The following is a 15,626-nucleotide window of genomic DNA, read 5'->3' as shown; positions in this document are numbered from 1 at the left end:
CTTATATTATTGAGGTATAATTTATGTTTAGTATACATAATTTATGTATAGCCAAACATACTTATAAGTATTATACACAGTTAATTGCACAAATCTGAAGTGCACAATTAAATTTTTATACATCTATACACCACCTGGTTATATATGTAACCACCACCCAGATTAAGATATAGGACATGGGCTTCCCTGGTGGCGCAGTGCTTGAGAGTCTGCCTGCCGATGCAGGGGATGCGGGTTCATGCCCCGGTCCGGGAGGATCCCACGTGCCGCGGAGCGGCTGGGCCCGTGAGCCATGGCCGCTGAGCCTGCGCGTCCGGGGCCTCTGCTCTGCAACGCGAGAGGCCACAGCGGTGAGAGGCCCACGTACCACAAAAAAAAAAAAAGATATAGGACATTTGCCCAAAAAGTTTCCTCATGCTTAGAAGCTCCCACACCTTCTAGGTAACAACCATTTTGATTTCTATCACCACGGATTAGTTTTGACTGTTCTTAAACTTCATATAAATGAATTATAGTACGTCTTTTTATGTCTGGCTTCTTTTTCTCGACATAATGTTTTGGAGGTTTACCCATGTTTGTGTGTATCAATAGTTAATTTATTTTTAAATGTCTCAAAAGTATTACATTGAATTTGTTTATCTCTTTTCTTATTGAACTTTTTCTAGCTTTTAGATTTTATAAAACTGATATGAAGATTTCTTGTGCTTAAATGAAAAGAGCTATCAAGCCATGAAAAGATGTGGAGGAAACTTAAATGCATCACTAAGTGAAAGAAGCCAACCTGAGAAGTTACATACTGTATGATCCCAACTGTATGACATTCTAAAACAGCTAAAGCTATGGAGACAATGAAAAACAATCAGTAGCTGCCAGGGGTTGGTAGGCAGTGGGAGAGATTAATAGGTGGAGCATAGAAGATTTTCAGGGCAGTGAAAATACTTTGTATGATTTTACAATGTTGGATCCATGTCATTATACATTTGTCCCAACCCATAGAATGTATAACACAAGGGGTAAACCCTAAGGTAAACTATGGACTTTGGATGATTATGATGTGTCAATGCAGGTTCATCCCTGGTAAAAAATGTACCATTCTGATGAGTGATGTTGATAACGAGAGGCTATGTATATGTGGGGCTGGGTGTATGTGGGCAATCTCTGTACCTTCTTCTCATTTATTGTAAACTTAAAACTGCTCTAAAAAATAAAATGCTTTAAAAGTTAAAAAAAAAAGATTTCTTGGATATATCTTTTGATGGAACTATGACTTCATTTATCTTGGGTACGCAGTTAGCAGGATTGCTGTGTCACAGGATGTTAGCTATATGTTAGTTATACTAATACTGGCAACTTTTTCCAAAACGGGCAAACATTTGACACTCCCTCCAGCAGCGTATGAACGAAAGCTTGCTCTACGTCCTCTCCAACACTTTGTATTGTTAGTCCTTTTAGTGTTTTTCATTGTGGTGGGTTGGTAGTGGTATCTCATTGTCATTTTAACTTGCATTTCCCTGATGACTGATGGAATTGAGCATCTTTTCATATGCTTCTTGGCCATTGGGTTATCTTCTTCTTGTAAAGTAAGTGCCTTTCCATCTCAGCCTCATAATTTTCTGGCAACTTTTCTTGACCTTTTTTTCCCTAGCTCACGGGGAGCTGCAAACTCTAAAAAAAAAATCAGATGGCACCAACAGACCAAAGGGTCACCCAGCAGTCCAGCTTCCAGGCTTTTGCCCTCACTCATCCCACCTAAGGATCCCTGGTTTGTGTGAAGGGGGCTTCTCCCCATCATCCTCCAAAGGGCGGTTCTTCCTGCCAGCAGACGAGGCCAATACCACTTTCTGGGGGACAGTAGCACCTGCTTTGCTAGTTTATTCTTTCTCTTTGGGCTCAGGAGGAAGGTTCCCACCAATGTTAGTGGAGCCTAAAGCGTACTTGACTAGACAACTGGAATCAGGCAATCGGGGACAGCAAGCTCCAGGGGTCTGAAGTGAAAAGTGAAAATACATTCTTTCATGTCCTAATGTAGAAATTTTATTTTACTTTGTAACTTTTATTATATATTTACTCCATATAAAAGTCAAGTATACTGACCAGTAAAAATGTAGTTACCTACAGAGACTTTTAAAAATTAAAATCTACATTAAAATTAAATCTATGGTGCTTTTTGAAGTAAAAATAATTGTTGTTGGTAACCATAAATATTCCGGAAAAAATCATTCATACTCTTAGCTTTCCCTCAAAGATGATTTATTTTAAGAGCTAGTTTCTATATAAAATATTAGAGTCAGAAAGAGAAAAATGGAAAAACAGAGTCACACACTAAAGAAGCTGAGAATATTTAGTTGGACATAACTACACACACACCGCATACACACACTTAGGCAAAAACACACCTCCCTCTAGGTTTTGGTTCCCTCCCTCATGAACATTTTTGGTGTGGCTCTATAATTTGTTTTCAGCTTGGAAAAAGACTGATGTATAGCAACCCTAAGAAAGCAAACTGAAAAGTAGATAGCTGAGAGGAACATAATCGTGAAGTCTTCTCCATAGTCTAGACCCCTGTTTGCCCAACTCTGTTCCACAGAAGAATATCAATACGTAGTCCATTAAAAAGATGTCAAATAAGTTTGGAAATGCTGGACACTACATATTCTTCTTTTGAAAGTCCACCATTTAAATAAGTATCTGAAACGTTCAAAGAAGTTCTACAGTAAAGAAACCTACTTAATTTTGTTTAATCCATAGCTTCATAACCATACAACACTACTTTTTCCTATCTTTTTTTTTAACATCTTTATTGGAGTATAATTGCTTTACAATGGTGTGTGAGTTCCTGCTTTATAACAAAGTGAATCAGCTATACGTATACATATATCCCCATATCCCCTCCCTCTTGCATCTCCCTCCCACTCTCCCTATCCCACTCCTCTAGGTGGTCACAAAGCACAAAGTGCTATGCGGCTGCTTCCCACTAGCTATCTATTTTACATTTGGTAGTGTATATATGTCCATGCCACTCTCTCACTTTGTCCCAGCTTACCCTTCCCCCTCCCCATGTCCTCAAGTCCATTCTCTACCTCTGCATCATTATTCATGTCCTGCACCTAAGTTTTTCAGAACCATCTTTTTATTTTTTAGATTCCATATATATGTGTTAGCATACAGTATTGGTTTTTCTCTTTCTGACTTACTTCACTCTGTATGACAGTCTTTAGGTCCATCCACCTCACAACAAATAACTCAATTTCATTTACTTTTCTGGCTGAGTAATATTCCATTGTATGTATGTGCCACATCTTCTTTATCCATTCATCTGTGGATGGACACTTAGGTTGCTTCCATGTCCTGCCTATTGCAAATAGTGCTGCAATGAACATTGTGGAACATGACTCTTTTTGAATTATGATTTTCTCAGGGTATATGCCCAGTAGTGGGATTCCTGGGTCATATGGTAGTTCTATTTGTAGTTTTTTAAGGAACCTCCATACTGTTCTCCGTAGTGGATGTACCAATTCACATTCCCACCAGCAGTGCAAGAGTGTTCCCTTTACTCCACACCCTCTCCAGCATTTATTGTTTCTAGATTTTTTGATGATGGCCATTCTGACCAGTGTGAAATGATATCTCATCGTAGTTTTGATTTGCATTTCTCTAATGATTAATGATGTTGAGCATTCTTTCATGTGTTTGTTGGCAATCTGTATATCTTCTTTGGAGAAATGTCTATTTAGGTCTTGTGCCCATTTTTGGATTGGGTTGTTCGTTTTTTTGTTATTGAGCTGCATGAGCTGCTTATAAATTTTGGAGATTAATCCTTTGTCAGTTGCTTCATTTGCAAATATTTTCTCCCATTCTGAGGGTTGTTTTCTCGTCTTGTTTATGGTTTTCTTTGCTGTGCAAAAGCTTTTAAGTTTCATTAGGTCCCATTTGTTTATTCTTGGTTTTATTTCCATTTCTCTAGGAGGTGGGTCAAAAAGGATCTTGCTGTGATTTATGTCATAGAGTGTTCTGCCTATGTTTTCCTCTAAGAGTTTTATAATGTCTGGCCTTGCATTTAGGTCTTTAATCCATTTTGAGTTTATTTTTCTGTACGGTGTTAGGGAGTGTTCTAATTTCATTCTTTTAGATGTAGCTGTCCAGTTTTCCCAGCACCACTTATTGGAGAGGCAGTCTTTTCTCCATTGTATATTTTTGCCTCCTTTATCAAAAATAAGGTGACCATATGTGCATGGGTTTATCTCTGGGTTTTCTATTATGTTCCATTGATCTATATTTCTGTATTTGTGCCAGTACCATACTGTCTTGATTACTGTAGCTTTGCAGTATAGTCTGAAGTCCGGGATCCTGATTCCTCCAGCTCCGTTTTTCTTTCTTAAGATTGCTTTGGCTATTTGGGGTCTTTTGTGTTTCCATACAAATTATGAAATTTTTTGTTCTAGTTCTGTGAAAAATGCCATTGATAGTTTGATGGGGATTGCCTTGAATCTGTAGATTGCTTTGGGTAGTATAGTCATTTTCACAATGTTGACTCTTCTAATCCAAGAACATGGTATACCTCTCCATCTGTTTGTATCATCTACAATTTCTTTCATCAGTGTATTTTATTCTTTTTGTTGCAATGGTAAATGGGAATGTTTCCTTAATTTCTCTTTCAGAGTTTTCATCATTAGTGTATAGGAATGCAAGAGATTTCAGTGCATTAATTTTGTATCCTGCTACTTTACCAAATTCATTGATTAGCTCTAGTAGTTTTCTGGTAGGATCTTTAGGATTCTCTATGTACAGTATCATGTCGTCTGCAAACAGTGACAGTTTTACTTTTTCTTTTCCGATTTGGATTCCTTTTATTTCTTTTTCTTCTCTGATCGCTGAGGCTAAAACTTCCAATGCTATGTTGAATAACAGTGGTGAGAGTGGACAACCTTGTCTTGTTCCTGATCTTAGTGGAAGGGTTTCAGTTTTTCACCATTGGGAACGATGTTGGCTGTGGGTTTGTCATATATGGCCCTTATTAATGTTGAGGTAGGTTCCCTCTATGCCTACTTTCTGGGGCTCTTTTTAATCATAAATAGGTGTTGAATTTTGTTGAAAGTTTTTTCTGCACCTATTGAGATGATCATATGGTTCTCCTCTTTCAATTTGATAATATGGTTTATCATATTGATTGATTTGCATGTATTGAAGAATCCTTGCATTCCTGGGATAAACCTCACTTGATCATGGTGTATGATCCTTTTAATGTGCTGTTGGATTCTGTTTGCTAGTATTTTGTTGAGGATTTTTGTATCTATGTTCATCAGTGATATTGGCCTGTAGTTTTCTTCCTTTCTGACATCTTTGTCTGGTTTTGGTATCAGGGTGATGGTGGCCTTGTAGATTGAGCTTGGGAGTGTTCTTCCCTCTGTTGTATTTTGTAAGAGTTTGAGAAGGATGGGTGTTAGCTCCTCTCTAAATGTTTGATAGAATTCGCCTGTGAAACCATCTGGTCCTGGGCTTTTGTTTGTTGGAGGATTTTTAATCACAGTCTCAATTTCAGTGTTTGTGATTGGTCTGTTTATATTTTCTATTTCTTCCTGGTTCAGTCTCAGAAAGTTGTGCTTTTCTAACAATTTGTCCATTTCTTCCAGGTTGTCCATTTTATTGGCACAGAATTGCTTGTAGAAATCTCATGATCCTTTGCATTTCTGCAGTGTCAGTTGTTACTTCTCCTTTTTAATTTCTAATTCTATTGATTTGAGTCTTCTCCCTCTTTTTCTTGATGAGTCTACCTAATGGTTTATCAATTTTGTTTATCTTCTAAAAGAAACAGCTTCATTTTTACTGATCTTTGTTATCATTTCCTTCATTTCTTTTTCATTTATTTCTGATCTGATCTTTGATTTCTTTCCTTCTGCTAACTTTGGGGGTTTTTTGTTCTTCTTTCTCTACTTGCTTTAAGTGTAAGGTTAGGTTGTTTATTTGAGATGTTTCTTATTTCTTGAGGTAGGATTGCATTGCTATAAAATTCCCTCTTAGAACTGCTTTCGCTGCATCCTGTAGGTTTTGGGTCATTGTGTTTTCATTGTCATTTGTTTCTAGGTATGTTTTTATTTTCACTTTGATTTCTTCAGTGATCTCTTGGTTATGAAGTAGTGTACTGTTTAGCTTCCATGTGTTTGTAGATTTTACATTTTTTTTCCTTGTAATTGATATCTCGTCTCAGCATTGTGCTTGGAAAAGATAACTGATATGATTTGAATTTTCTTAAATTTACCACAGCTTGATTTGTGACCCAAGATATGATCTATCCTGGAGAATGTTCCATGAGCACTTGCGAAGAAAGTGTATTCTGTTGTTTTTGGATGGAATGTCCTATAAATGTCAATTAAGTCCATCTTATTTAATATATCATTTAAAGCTTGTGTTTCCTTATTTATTTTCATTGTGGATGATCTGTCCATTGGTGTAAGTGGGCTGTTAAAGTCCCCTACTATGATTGTGTTACTGTCGATTTCCCCTTTTATGGCTGTTAGCATTTGCCTTATGTATTGAGGTGCTCCTATGCTGGGTGCATAAATACTTAAAATTGTTATATATTCTTCGTGGATTGATTCCTTGCTCATTATGTAGTGTCCTTCTTTGTCTCTTATAACAGTCTATATTTTAAAGTCTATTTTGTCTGATATGAGAATTGCTACCCCAGCTTTCTTTTGCTTTACATTTGCATGGAATACGTTTTCCATCCCCTCACTTCCAGTCTGTATGTGTCCCTTGGTCTGAAGTGGGTCTCTTGGAGACAGCATGTATACGGGTCTTGTTTTTGTAACCATTCAGCCAGTCTGTGTCTTTTGGTTGGAGCATTTAATCCATTTACATGTAAGGTAATTATCAATATGTATGTTCCTATTACCATTTTCTTAATTCTTTTGGGTTTGTTATTGTAGGTCTTTTCCTTCTCTTGTGTTTCCTGCCTCGAGAAGTTCCTTTAACCTTTGTTGTAAAGCTGGTTTGGTGGTGCTGAGTTCTCTTAGCTTTTGCTTGTCTGTAAAGGTTTTAATTTCTCCATCAAATCTGAATGAGATCCTTGCTGGGAAGAATAATCTTGGTTGTAGCTTTTTCCTTTTCATCAATTTAAATACGTCCTGCTACTCCCTTCTGGCTTGCAGAGTTTCTGCTGAAATATCAGCTGTTACCTTGGGGATTCCCTTGTATGTTATTTGTTGTTTTTCCCTTGCTGCTTTTAATATTTTTTCTTTGTACTTAATTTTTGATAGTTTGATTAATATGTGTCTTGGTGTGTTTCTCCTTGGATTTATTCGGTATGGGACTCTCTGTGCTTCCTGGACTTGATTAACTATTTCCTTTCCCAAATTAGGGAAGTTTTCAACTATAATCTCTTCAAATATTTTCTCAGTCTCTTTCTTTTTCTCTTCTTCTTCTGGCACCCCTATAATTAGAATGTTCATGCGTTTAATGTTGTCCCAGAGGTCTCTGAGACTATCCTCAATTCTTTTCATTCTCTTTTCTTTATTCTGCTCTGCAGTAGTTATTTCCACTATTTTATCTTCCAGGTCACTTATCCGTTCTTCTGCCTCAGTTATTCTGCTATTGATTCCTTCTAGAGAATTTCTAATTTCATTTATTGTGTTGTTCATCATTGTTTGCTTGCTCTTTAGTTCTTCTAGGTCCTTGTTAAACGTTTCTTGTATTTTCTCCATTCTATTTCCAAGATTTTGGATCACCTTTACTATCATTACTCTGAATTCTGTTTCACGTAGACTGCCTATTTCCTCTTCATTTGTTTGGTCTGGTGGAGTTTTACTTTGCTCCTTTATCTGCTGTGTGTTTTTCTGTCTTCTCATTTGGCTTAACTTGCTGTGTTTGGGGGCTCCTTTTCACAGGCTGCAAGTTTGTAGTTCCCGTTGTTTTTGGTGTCTGCCCCCAGCAGGTAAGGTTGGTTCAGTGGCTTGTGTAGGCTTCCTGGTGGAGGGGACTGGTGCCCATGTTCTGGTGGATGAGGCTGGGTCTTGCCTTTCTGGGGAGCAGGACCGCATCCGGTGGTGTGTTTTGGGGTGTCTGTGACCTTATTATGATTTTAGGCAGCCTCTCTGATAACAGATGGGGTTGTGTTCCTGTCTTGCTAGTTGTTTGGCATAGGGTTTTCAGCACTGTAGCTTGCTGGTCGTTGAGTGGGGCTGGGTCTTGGAGTTGAGGTGGAGATCTCTGGGAGATTTTCGCCGTTTGATATTATGTGGAGCTGGGAGGTCTCTGGTGGACCAATGTCCTGAACTCAGCTCTCCCACCTCAGAGGCACAAGCCTGACACCAGGCTGGAGCACCAAGACCCTGTTAGCCACACAGCTCAGAAGAAAAGGGAGAAAAAGAGAAAGAAAGAAAAAATAAAATAAAATAAAAAAGTTATTAAAATAAAAAATAATTAGTAAAAATTAAAAAAAAATTAATAAAAAAAGAAAAAAAAGAACGAAAGAAGAGAGCAACCAAGCCAAAAACAAATCCACCAATGATAATAAGCGCTAAAAACTGTATAAAAAAAAAAAAGAAAGAAAACGGACAGGCAGATCCTAGGTCAAATGGTAACAGCAAAGCTATACAGACAAAATCACACAAAGAAGCATACACATTCACACTCATAAAAAGAGAAAAAGGAAATATATATATATATATATGTAAGAGACAAAGGAAGAGAGCAACCGAATCAATAAACAAATCTACCAGTGATAATAAACTCTAAATCCTAAACTAAGATAAACATAAAACCAGAAACCAGTCAGTCACATACAGCAAACCCCAAGTGTACAGCCTCTCCCAAAGCCCACTGCCTCAATTTTGGTATGATTCGTTGTCTATTGAGGTATTGCACATATGCAGGGTACATCAAGTTGATTGTGTAGATTTAATCCGCTGCTTCTGAGGCTGCTGGGAGAGATTTCCCTTTCTCTTCTTTGTGCGCACAGCTCCCGGGGTTCAACTTTGGATTTGGCCCCGCCTCTGCGTGTAAGTCGCCTGATGGCATCTGTTCTTTGCTCAGACAGGACGGGGTTAAAGGAGCAGCTGATTTGGGGGCTCCGGCTCACTCAGGCCAGGGGGAGGGAGGGGTGCAGATGCGGGGCAAGCCTGTGGCAGCAGAAGTCGGCATGACGTTGCACCAGCCTGAGGCATGCCGTGCGTTCTCCCGGGGAAGTTGTCCCTGGATCACGGGACCCTGGCAGTGGCAGGCTGCACAGGCTCCTGGGAGGGGAGGTGTGGATAGTGACCTGGCCTTGCCCACAGGCTTCTTGGTGGCGGCAGCAGCAGCCTTAGCGTCTCATCCCCGTCTCTGGGGTCTGCGCTGATAGCGGCAGCTCGTGCCTGTCTCTGGAGCTCGTTTAGGCAGTGCTCTGAATCCCCACTCCTCGCGCACCCGAAACAATGGTCTCTTGCCTCTTAGGCAGGTCCAGACTTTTCCCGGACTCCCTCCCAGCTAGCCGTGGTGGACTAGCCCCCTTCAGGCTATGTTCACGCAGCCAACCCCAGTCCTCTCCCTGCGCTCTGACCGAAGCCCGAGCCTCAGCTCCCAGCCCCCACCCGCCCTGGCGGGTGAGCAGACAAGCCTCTCGGGCTGGTGAGTGCCGGTCGGCCCCGATCCTCTGTGCAGGAATCTCTCCACTTTGCCCTCCGCACCCTTGTTGCTGCGCTCTCCTCCGTGGCTCTGAAGCTTCCCCGCTCTGCTACCCACAGTCTCCTCCCGTGAAGGGGCTTCCTAGTGTGTGGAAACCTTTCCTCCTTCACAGCTCCCTCCCACTGACAATTGGAGCAGAGACTTCTAAGTGTCAATGCAAGGTGTACCTGCAGGAACAGGCAGGACCAAGGTATGAAGGAGCTAACAGGGGCTGAGGGGAGACATCATAGCGGGAAGCACACCTTGGAAGCAACCTCTGAAGCAACCTTTCTTTTATATTTTCTTGAAAAATAAAAATCTCAGCAATGAGTACCCTTACAAAATAGTGTTAAATTCTTGAGAAGAGATGAGATTGTGGTGGTGGTGGGTAGAGGGGAGAGAGCACTCTATATGGCCACTACATTTAGGAAAACATGGTATCCATCCTACTCACTGAGGCCCAGTCAGCCATTTCTCTCGTTTATTAACCATCTGTGGTTCATGCTCCCACTAGCATATCAATCACTGAGATACGACATAGGTGCAATTATTCTAAGTGGATTAGTAGATATTGTAAGAGTATCAATTACTACTTCCCTGGAATCACTTGTATGATGTACGCAAATATAGAAGGTTATACACAGACTCCTAAAAAAAGAAAACACAGAAGAAAGAACCACCAAATAAGACAAAGTCTCTGGGTAATGTTCACCCTCCTCCAAAATCAACAGGGCTACAGAATGGTATGTGTTGCTCACTGGAGCAACTGCAAACTTTAGAAATGATTAAGGTACAAGAAGTGAAGGCGAAATGTATCTACCCAAGGAAATTTAATTTCATTCATCTGGTATCCCTTTTGTAAAATAGTTTCATAAATTTTCCTCTTATTCTTTAAAACAAATTCCACTGAATCTAGTTTAAAATTTCAAAGTAGTTCCAGGGACAAATCCAAGAAACACAGCACAATTTAAACAGGAAATGTAAAACCAATTTCATAACTAAGTGCGAGTACTCAGACATTTTTTTCAATATTAACCACAATAAATCCACTGCACACTATAAGTGCAGGGAATAGCCACCACACTTAAAAGAAAATCACTCACAAAAAGGTATCTTAGATACCTGGCTGGTACTCTTTTTTGAAATGAGACCACAATTATTTGGATTTGAAAGCATCCACTTTTTTCTAATAATTTTCATTTGGCCTTTTGCACCTGGGTTAAAGGATCACTCCCAATTCAACCCATGTGCAAATGTAAAATTCACTTACCTGCACAAAACCGCATGCTGCGAAGTCCTCAAACAAAGGCAGACTTGGACGGTCTTCTCTATAGATGGTGAGTTTGTATGTGATCAGGGTCTCACCTTGGATTGGAGATTCATCCACCACAAGCATTGAGATTTTGTTCATCCCTAAGCCCAGAGGGTAGTTGGCAAAGCTGAAGAGAGAATGAGAGAGACAACCCAAATTGACTCATACATCAATATTTATTAAATGTATACAATTTTCATTAAAAACAGATAAGATCTGCACCATTTCATAAGAAACCTAAAATGTGAAAAAACTATTTTAACTTATGTTTCATTGTGCTTTGGTATACCAAGAGTTATCTTGCAGAGCAAGTCATGTCCCCTATCAATTACAGGGAAGGGAACTAATATTATTAACCACCTGTCAGGGTCATATATTATCTCATTTAATACTCACAACTCCATACAAAAACTATGATACTTCCCATTTTAAATATAGTAGAGTCTGGTGGAGTCAGGGTTGGGACCCAGGTTGGCCTGACTTGAATCCTCTTTTCTTTCTATTATACTTTCTGAGCTCCCAGGAATGCTGGGTGCATTTCCTTCCATACAACATAGGAATATGAGTATATTTCTTGCCGTGGACATGGAATGTCATAAAATTCTATCTTCTGTTCAAATTATAAACCAAAGAGTTGATGACTCTCAGAAGAGTCAATAGAAAAAAATCCCATGAGACTAAGAAAGTTAGTGTTACTATGTCCACAAATTGTCACCAACATGTTTATTAAGTAATCAACACCTGAATCTTCAAAAACTTGAGGAGCTGGGTTGGGGTAGAGGAGGCTACTATTCAGAAGGGTGAACTCTTCAACTACCTAAAAACATAAAGATAACAATAAACTCAATTTTCCCTGAATGAGTCCTCTTTGATACTTTTCATATCACAAGATCCTCTCTTGTTACAACATTGTTACAAAGATTAAACACAAAGATTGTTAATAGATCAGTAGAGCACTCATGTGTTCTTTTTAACAACATGGCATCTGTAAAGCAGAGGGATTTCACACCCTGGCAATCCCTCCAACAGATCTTGTGCCTCAGGTTTTCTGAACCATCTTCAAAGGTTGCTTCCAAGGTGTGCTTCCCGCTATGATGTCTCCCCTCAGCCCCTGTCAGCTCCTTCATACCTTGGTCCTGCCCGTTCCTGCAGGTACACCTTGCACTGACACTTAGAAGTCTCTGCTCCAATTGTCAGCGTTACCACATCAAATGGGACTTCAGAGTAATAATCTTTGATCTTTGAGTTAAATTCAGGATTTAGTTCCAAATGCGGATGTGTGAAGATCTGCTTGATATGACATTGTGCATCTTTATCTGTTTAAAAAAATAAAACAATGATAGAAACACCTGCGGCATGGATAAATGTTTAAAAATCATATATGATTAAGGTTTTTAAAATTCTTTTGCATAACTTTAGTGATCACTGCTGATTTTCCATTTGGTCCTCTGGTCATAGTTGATTTGTGGCTTCAGCTGGGTTTTGTATTTGCCAAATTTTGTAGACCTTGCCTCATATAACAGTTGTTGACTTTAGTTGATATTTTTCGCTCAGCCTTTAAAAGTTTAAAGGCACAGAAGGTCAGAAAATGTCTCTCCAGTGGAATGATAACATTTCATAACATTTATTGCATATATCAAGCAACTGTGTAAATAGGGGGGAGATGACTCTGTGGGGTGGTGACAGAAGGATACCAGCAGGGAATAAGGAAAATTTCTTGATGGGAAGTGTCATTAAACTGCCATTGGATTGATATGTAGCTTACAGGCAGGAAGGTGAAGCAAAGAATGTGAAATCCAATATCATGCCAAACACTCAGACACAAAACCATGAGACCCCCTCCATACTCCGGCCACCTTAACCTAAGAAAGTACCCTAAAGTATAAGAAGGAAATGCTGTCCTCTGCTCAACCCTGCTACAGAACCTAGCATATTATTTCATATAATTGATTCTAAGCCATTTAAAAAAAAATGTTTCTATTTGATAACTCAATTTTTTGCAAAAGTATCTTAGTGAGAAAAAACTAAAAACATGTTTCTAGGCACATACACCAGCCACTGCTAAACTATATTATGTTCATATTTGAAATAAACAAATTACTCAAAAGCAAATGTTTTTCAAAGAAATATTAACAAGTATTTTGTGCCAGAAATACTTTTCAACAGTCAACAAAATTCCAGTAAAGGTAAACATAGGAAATTCTATAAAAACCGGTAAAATGAAAATGTCTTCTGTTGCCTTTAAATAAGATGTTCAATGATGTTTAACATAGCGACAAAAAGGATAACACCAAATTTGCCACAGGAAGCTATACACCTGCACTTAAAGAAAAGTCGATTATCCTGTTAACTGCTGTCTCTTCCTCTATTGTTATAGAGCTATCACAACGATTTTTCTAAAATCACATCTGATGACTTGGCTTCAGTTCTTTAACAGTTTCTCATCACTGCCAGAATCTAGGCCAAGTTCCCAGTAAAGCTTACAAGGCATCTCATAACCACTTCCTTGGTTCTCCTTCCCATCTCCCATCACATCCTGGACTTTGTGATTCAACAATACCAAAAGTTTTATATTTCTCTGCCAGACACGGAGACAGATGCATCACCAAATCCATGGCAATGAATACCACCAACTTTATAGGTGCTTCATTCTAGTTCTCAGAACTAGGTGTCAGTTTAATTCCCATCGTGCCCTAAAATAATGAAAGTGAATAAATGTGTGTATTTCTGACCCACATTCTAGGAGAGTTTTCTCAGCTGGTCAAAGAAAAAACTACTCTGGTACAAATTAGGAACAATAATAATAAAATAGATATATTGTAATTTCATTTCAGGGAAAAGTCAATAAAAATTAGTCAGTTTGGTTGAATAACTCAATGAATTGGGTAAATACCTGCTTGATTGACTTTACTAGTTATGAAAGATTCTATCTGGGTGACAGATGTAGGTGGACTTCATCTATAATTTCAATAATCCTACCAGCTCATAAATTTTTTTATAATGAAAGAGAAAAAAATGAAAGAATAAGGGTGAGACTGTATTATTAGATTTAACCTTGAAAAGGACCATAGCTTTTCATTTGAATTCAACCACTTATTAATAACACATTCATTTTTTCATCAAAGATTTTTTTTTTCTGGTATAGTCTATGTTCAAGGCACTGAGATAAGCACAGTAAAAACAGGTTACTTTGGTCATGAGATCTGATTCAAATGGAGACTGTGAACCCAATCTAACACTTTAAACAAGCTGGAGTTCAGGGATATGGAATGTGCTTTCAAAAGCACCATTTCTTAGGCAGAAAGGGAATATGAATACGTGCGCTACACTTTTATGCTCAGAACCAGTTAGATGAATAACAAAGTGGAAGATTTTTTTCAAAATAGTAATCAGAGGAAATGTATTGATACTTTAACTTTATATATTTTAATAAAATAGTCACTGAGAGTTAATTTCCTCGCAGTTTATACTTTCACTTAATAGTGAACATTTTCAATGGGGCCTGTCCATTACAACACTGAAACTCAGCCCTAAATGAAAGAAAATGTGTAATCATTCTCTTAAGCAAGATTTTAGCAAGTGCTTGTTTTTGGTTTCATCAGAAACTCTTTACCTCTGGCTTATGTACTGCATCCTAGACCCCTGCTTGAAAGCTGATTTTGTCCTGACATCATCTTCCAACTGAATCATCAGTGGTGCTGCCTACAAACACCTGGTGTTTCCTTGGCATCCTTCCCAATCCAGTCCCAACCTGTCTCAGGCCAGCTTACCTGAGCTCTGCAGAGAACCCACTGTGAGGTAAGGTGGTAGCAGGCTGCTTAACGTATTTGGCAAGTATATATGGGAAAGCTGTTTGAAGTCTTGGTTGCTTTTAATGGATTTCTTTTAACTGCAGAATTTTGTTGCCCTCGTGAGGGATAATCATAACTCATATTAAACACAAAAACAGCCTAGACACTGAAAGATAATCCCACTTGTTCTAAAGCATCGAGTTATTTTTTTAAAATCTTATACCGTAAAAATAGGAATATTAACTTTGAAGACCCAGGTAGGACTAGTTTTTAATCAACATAAAAATATGAACAAAGTTGAAGAGCTTATTTAACGTGTTTGTATCCTCTACCCTATGCTACCTGAAAACTAAAAAAAAAAAAAAAAAAAAAAAAGAGATTAATTTGTACAATCGTTCCTCTTATAAATGAGAAAACAAAAGACCAAAGACCAAAGAGGTGAAGTGGCTTTCCTGATCTAACCCAGATCCTGGCACACTAGACGCTCAACGAATGTTCATTCTAACCTTGCTCCTAGTTTTCTCAAAACTAGTCCTTTTCTCACTACACACTGGGTACCAGCCTCCCAAGAGAACTGAGTAGCATGTATTTTTCTAGAAGTGGGAGATTGGATGATAAATGCAGGGAGGGAATAGTGTAAGTATATCTGTTACTTTTCCCTGATCAGCAGTACTTTATTCAAAATGCTATTTTTTTTAATTGGATGTATTTGTTGATTCTATTAAACCACATTATTGTATCACCTCTCAACCTATCGTGATTTTAATGATAGTGTTAAAACACAGTGAATGAATTAAATTGCATTTTAGAAGAGACAAATTAGATTTATTAAATTGGAAGACTTCTATTTATCATAAATTAGATCTTAGTCCATAAATTTTATT

General features: G+C 38.5%; 1 protein-coding gene across 3 annotated transcripts in view; it reads right to left on the bottom strand.

The window, feature by feature from the left end:
• Positions 1-15,626, bottom strand: part of CPED1 (cadherin like and PC-esterase domain containing 1) — a 300,032-nt gene that overhangs the window by 146,315 nt on the left and 138,091 nt on the right. For all 3 annotated transcript variants that reach the window (XM_060020793.1, XM_060020794.1, XM_060020795.1), the window contains exons 14-15: positions 12,081-12,267; positions 10,910-11,078 (exon numbers count right to left, since the gene is read on the bottom strand). In XM_060020793.1, the coding sequence (XP_059876776.1) occupies positions 10,910-11,078; positions 12,081-12,267 (356 nt within the window). The remainder of the gene's footprint in view (positions 1-10,909; positions 11,079-12,080; positions 12,268-15,626) is intronic.

This window comes from Delphinus delphis, chromosome 9, assembly GCF_949987515.2.
Source record: "Delphinus delphis chromosome 9, mDelDel1.2, whole genome shotgun sequence".
Taxonomy (NCBI): Eukaryota; Metazoa; Chordata; class Mammalia; order Artiodactyla; family Delphinidae; genus Delphinus; species Delphinus delphis.
Note: the sequence above shows the minus strand (reverse complement) of the source record. Positions and strands in the feature narration are given on the sequence as shown.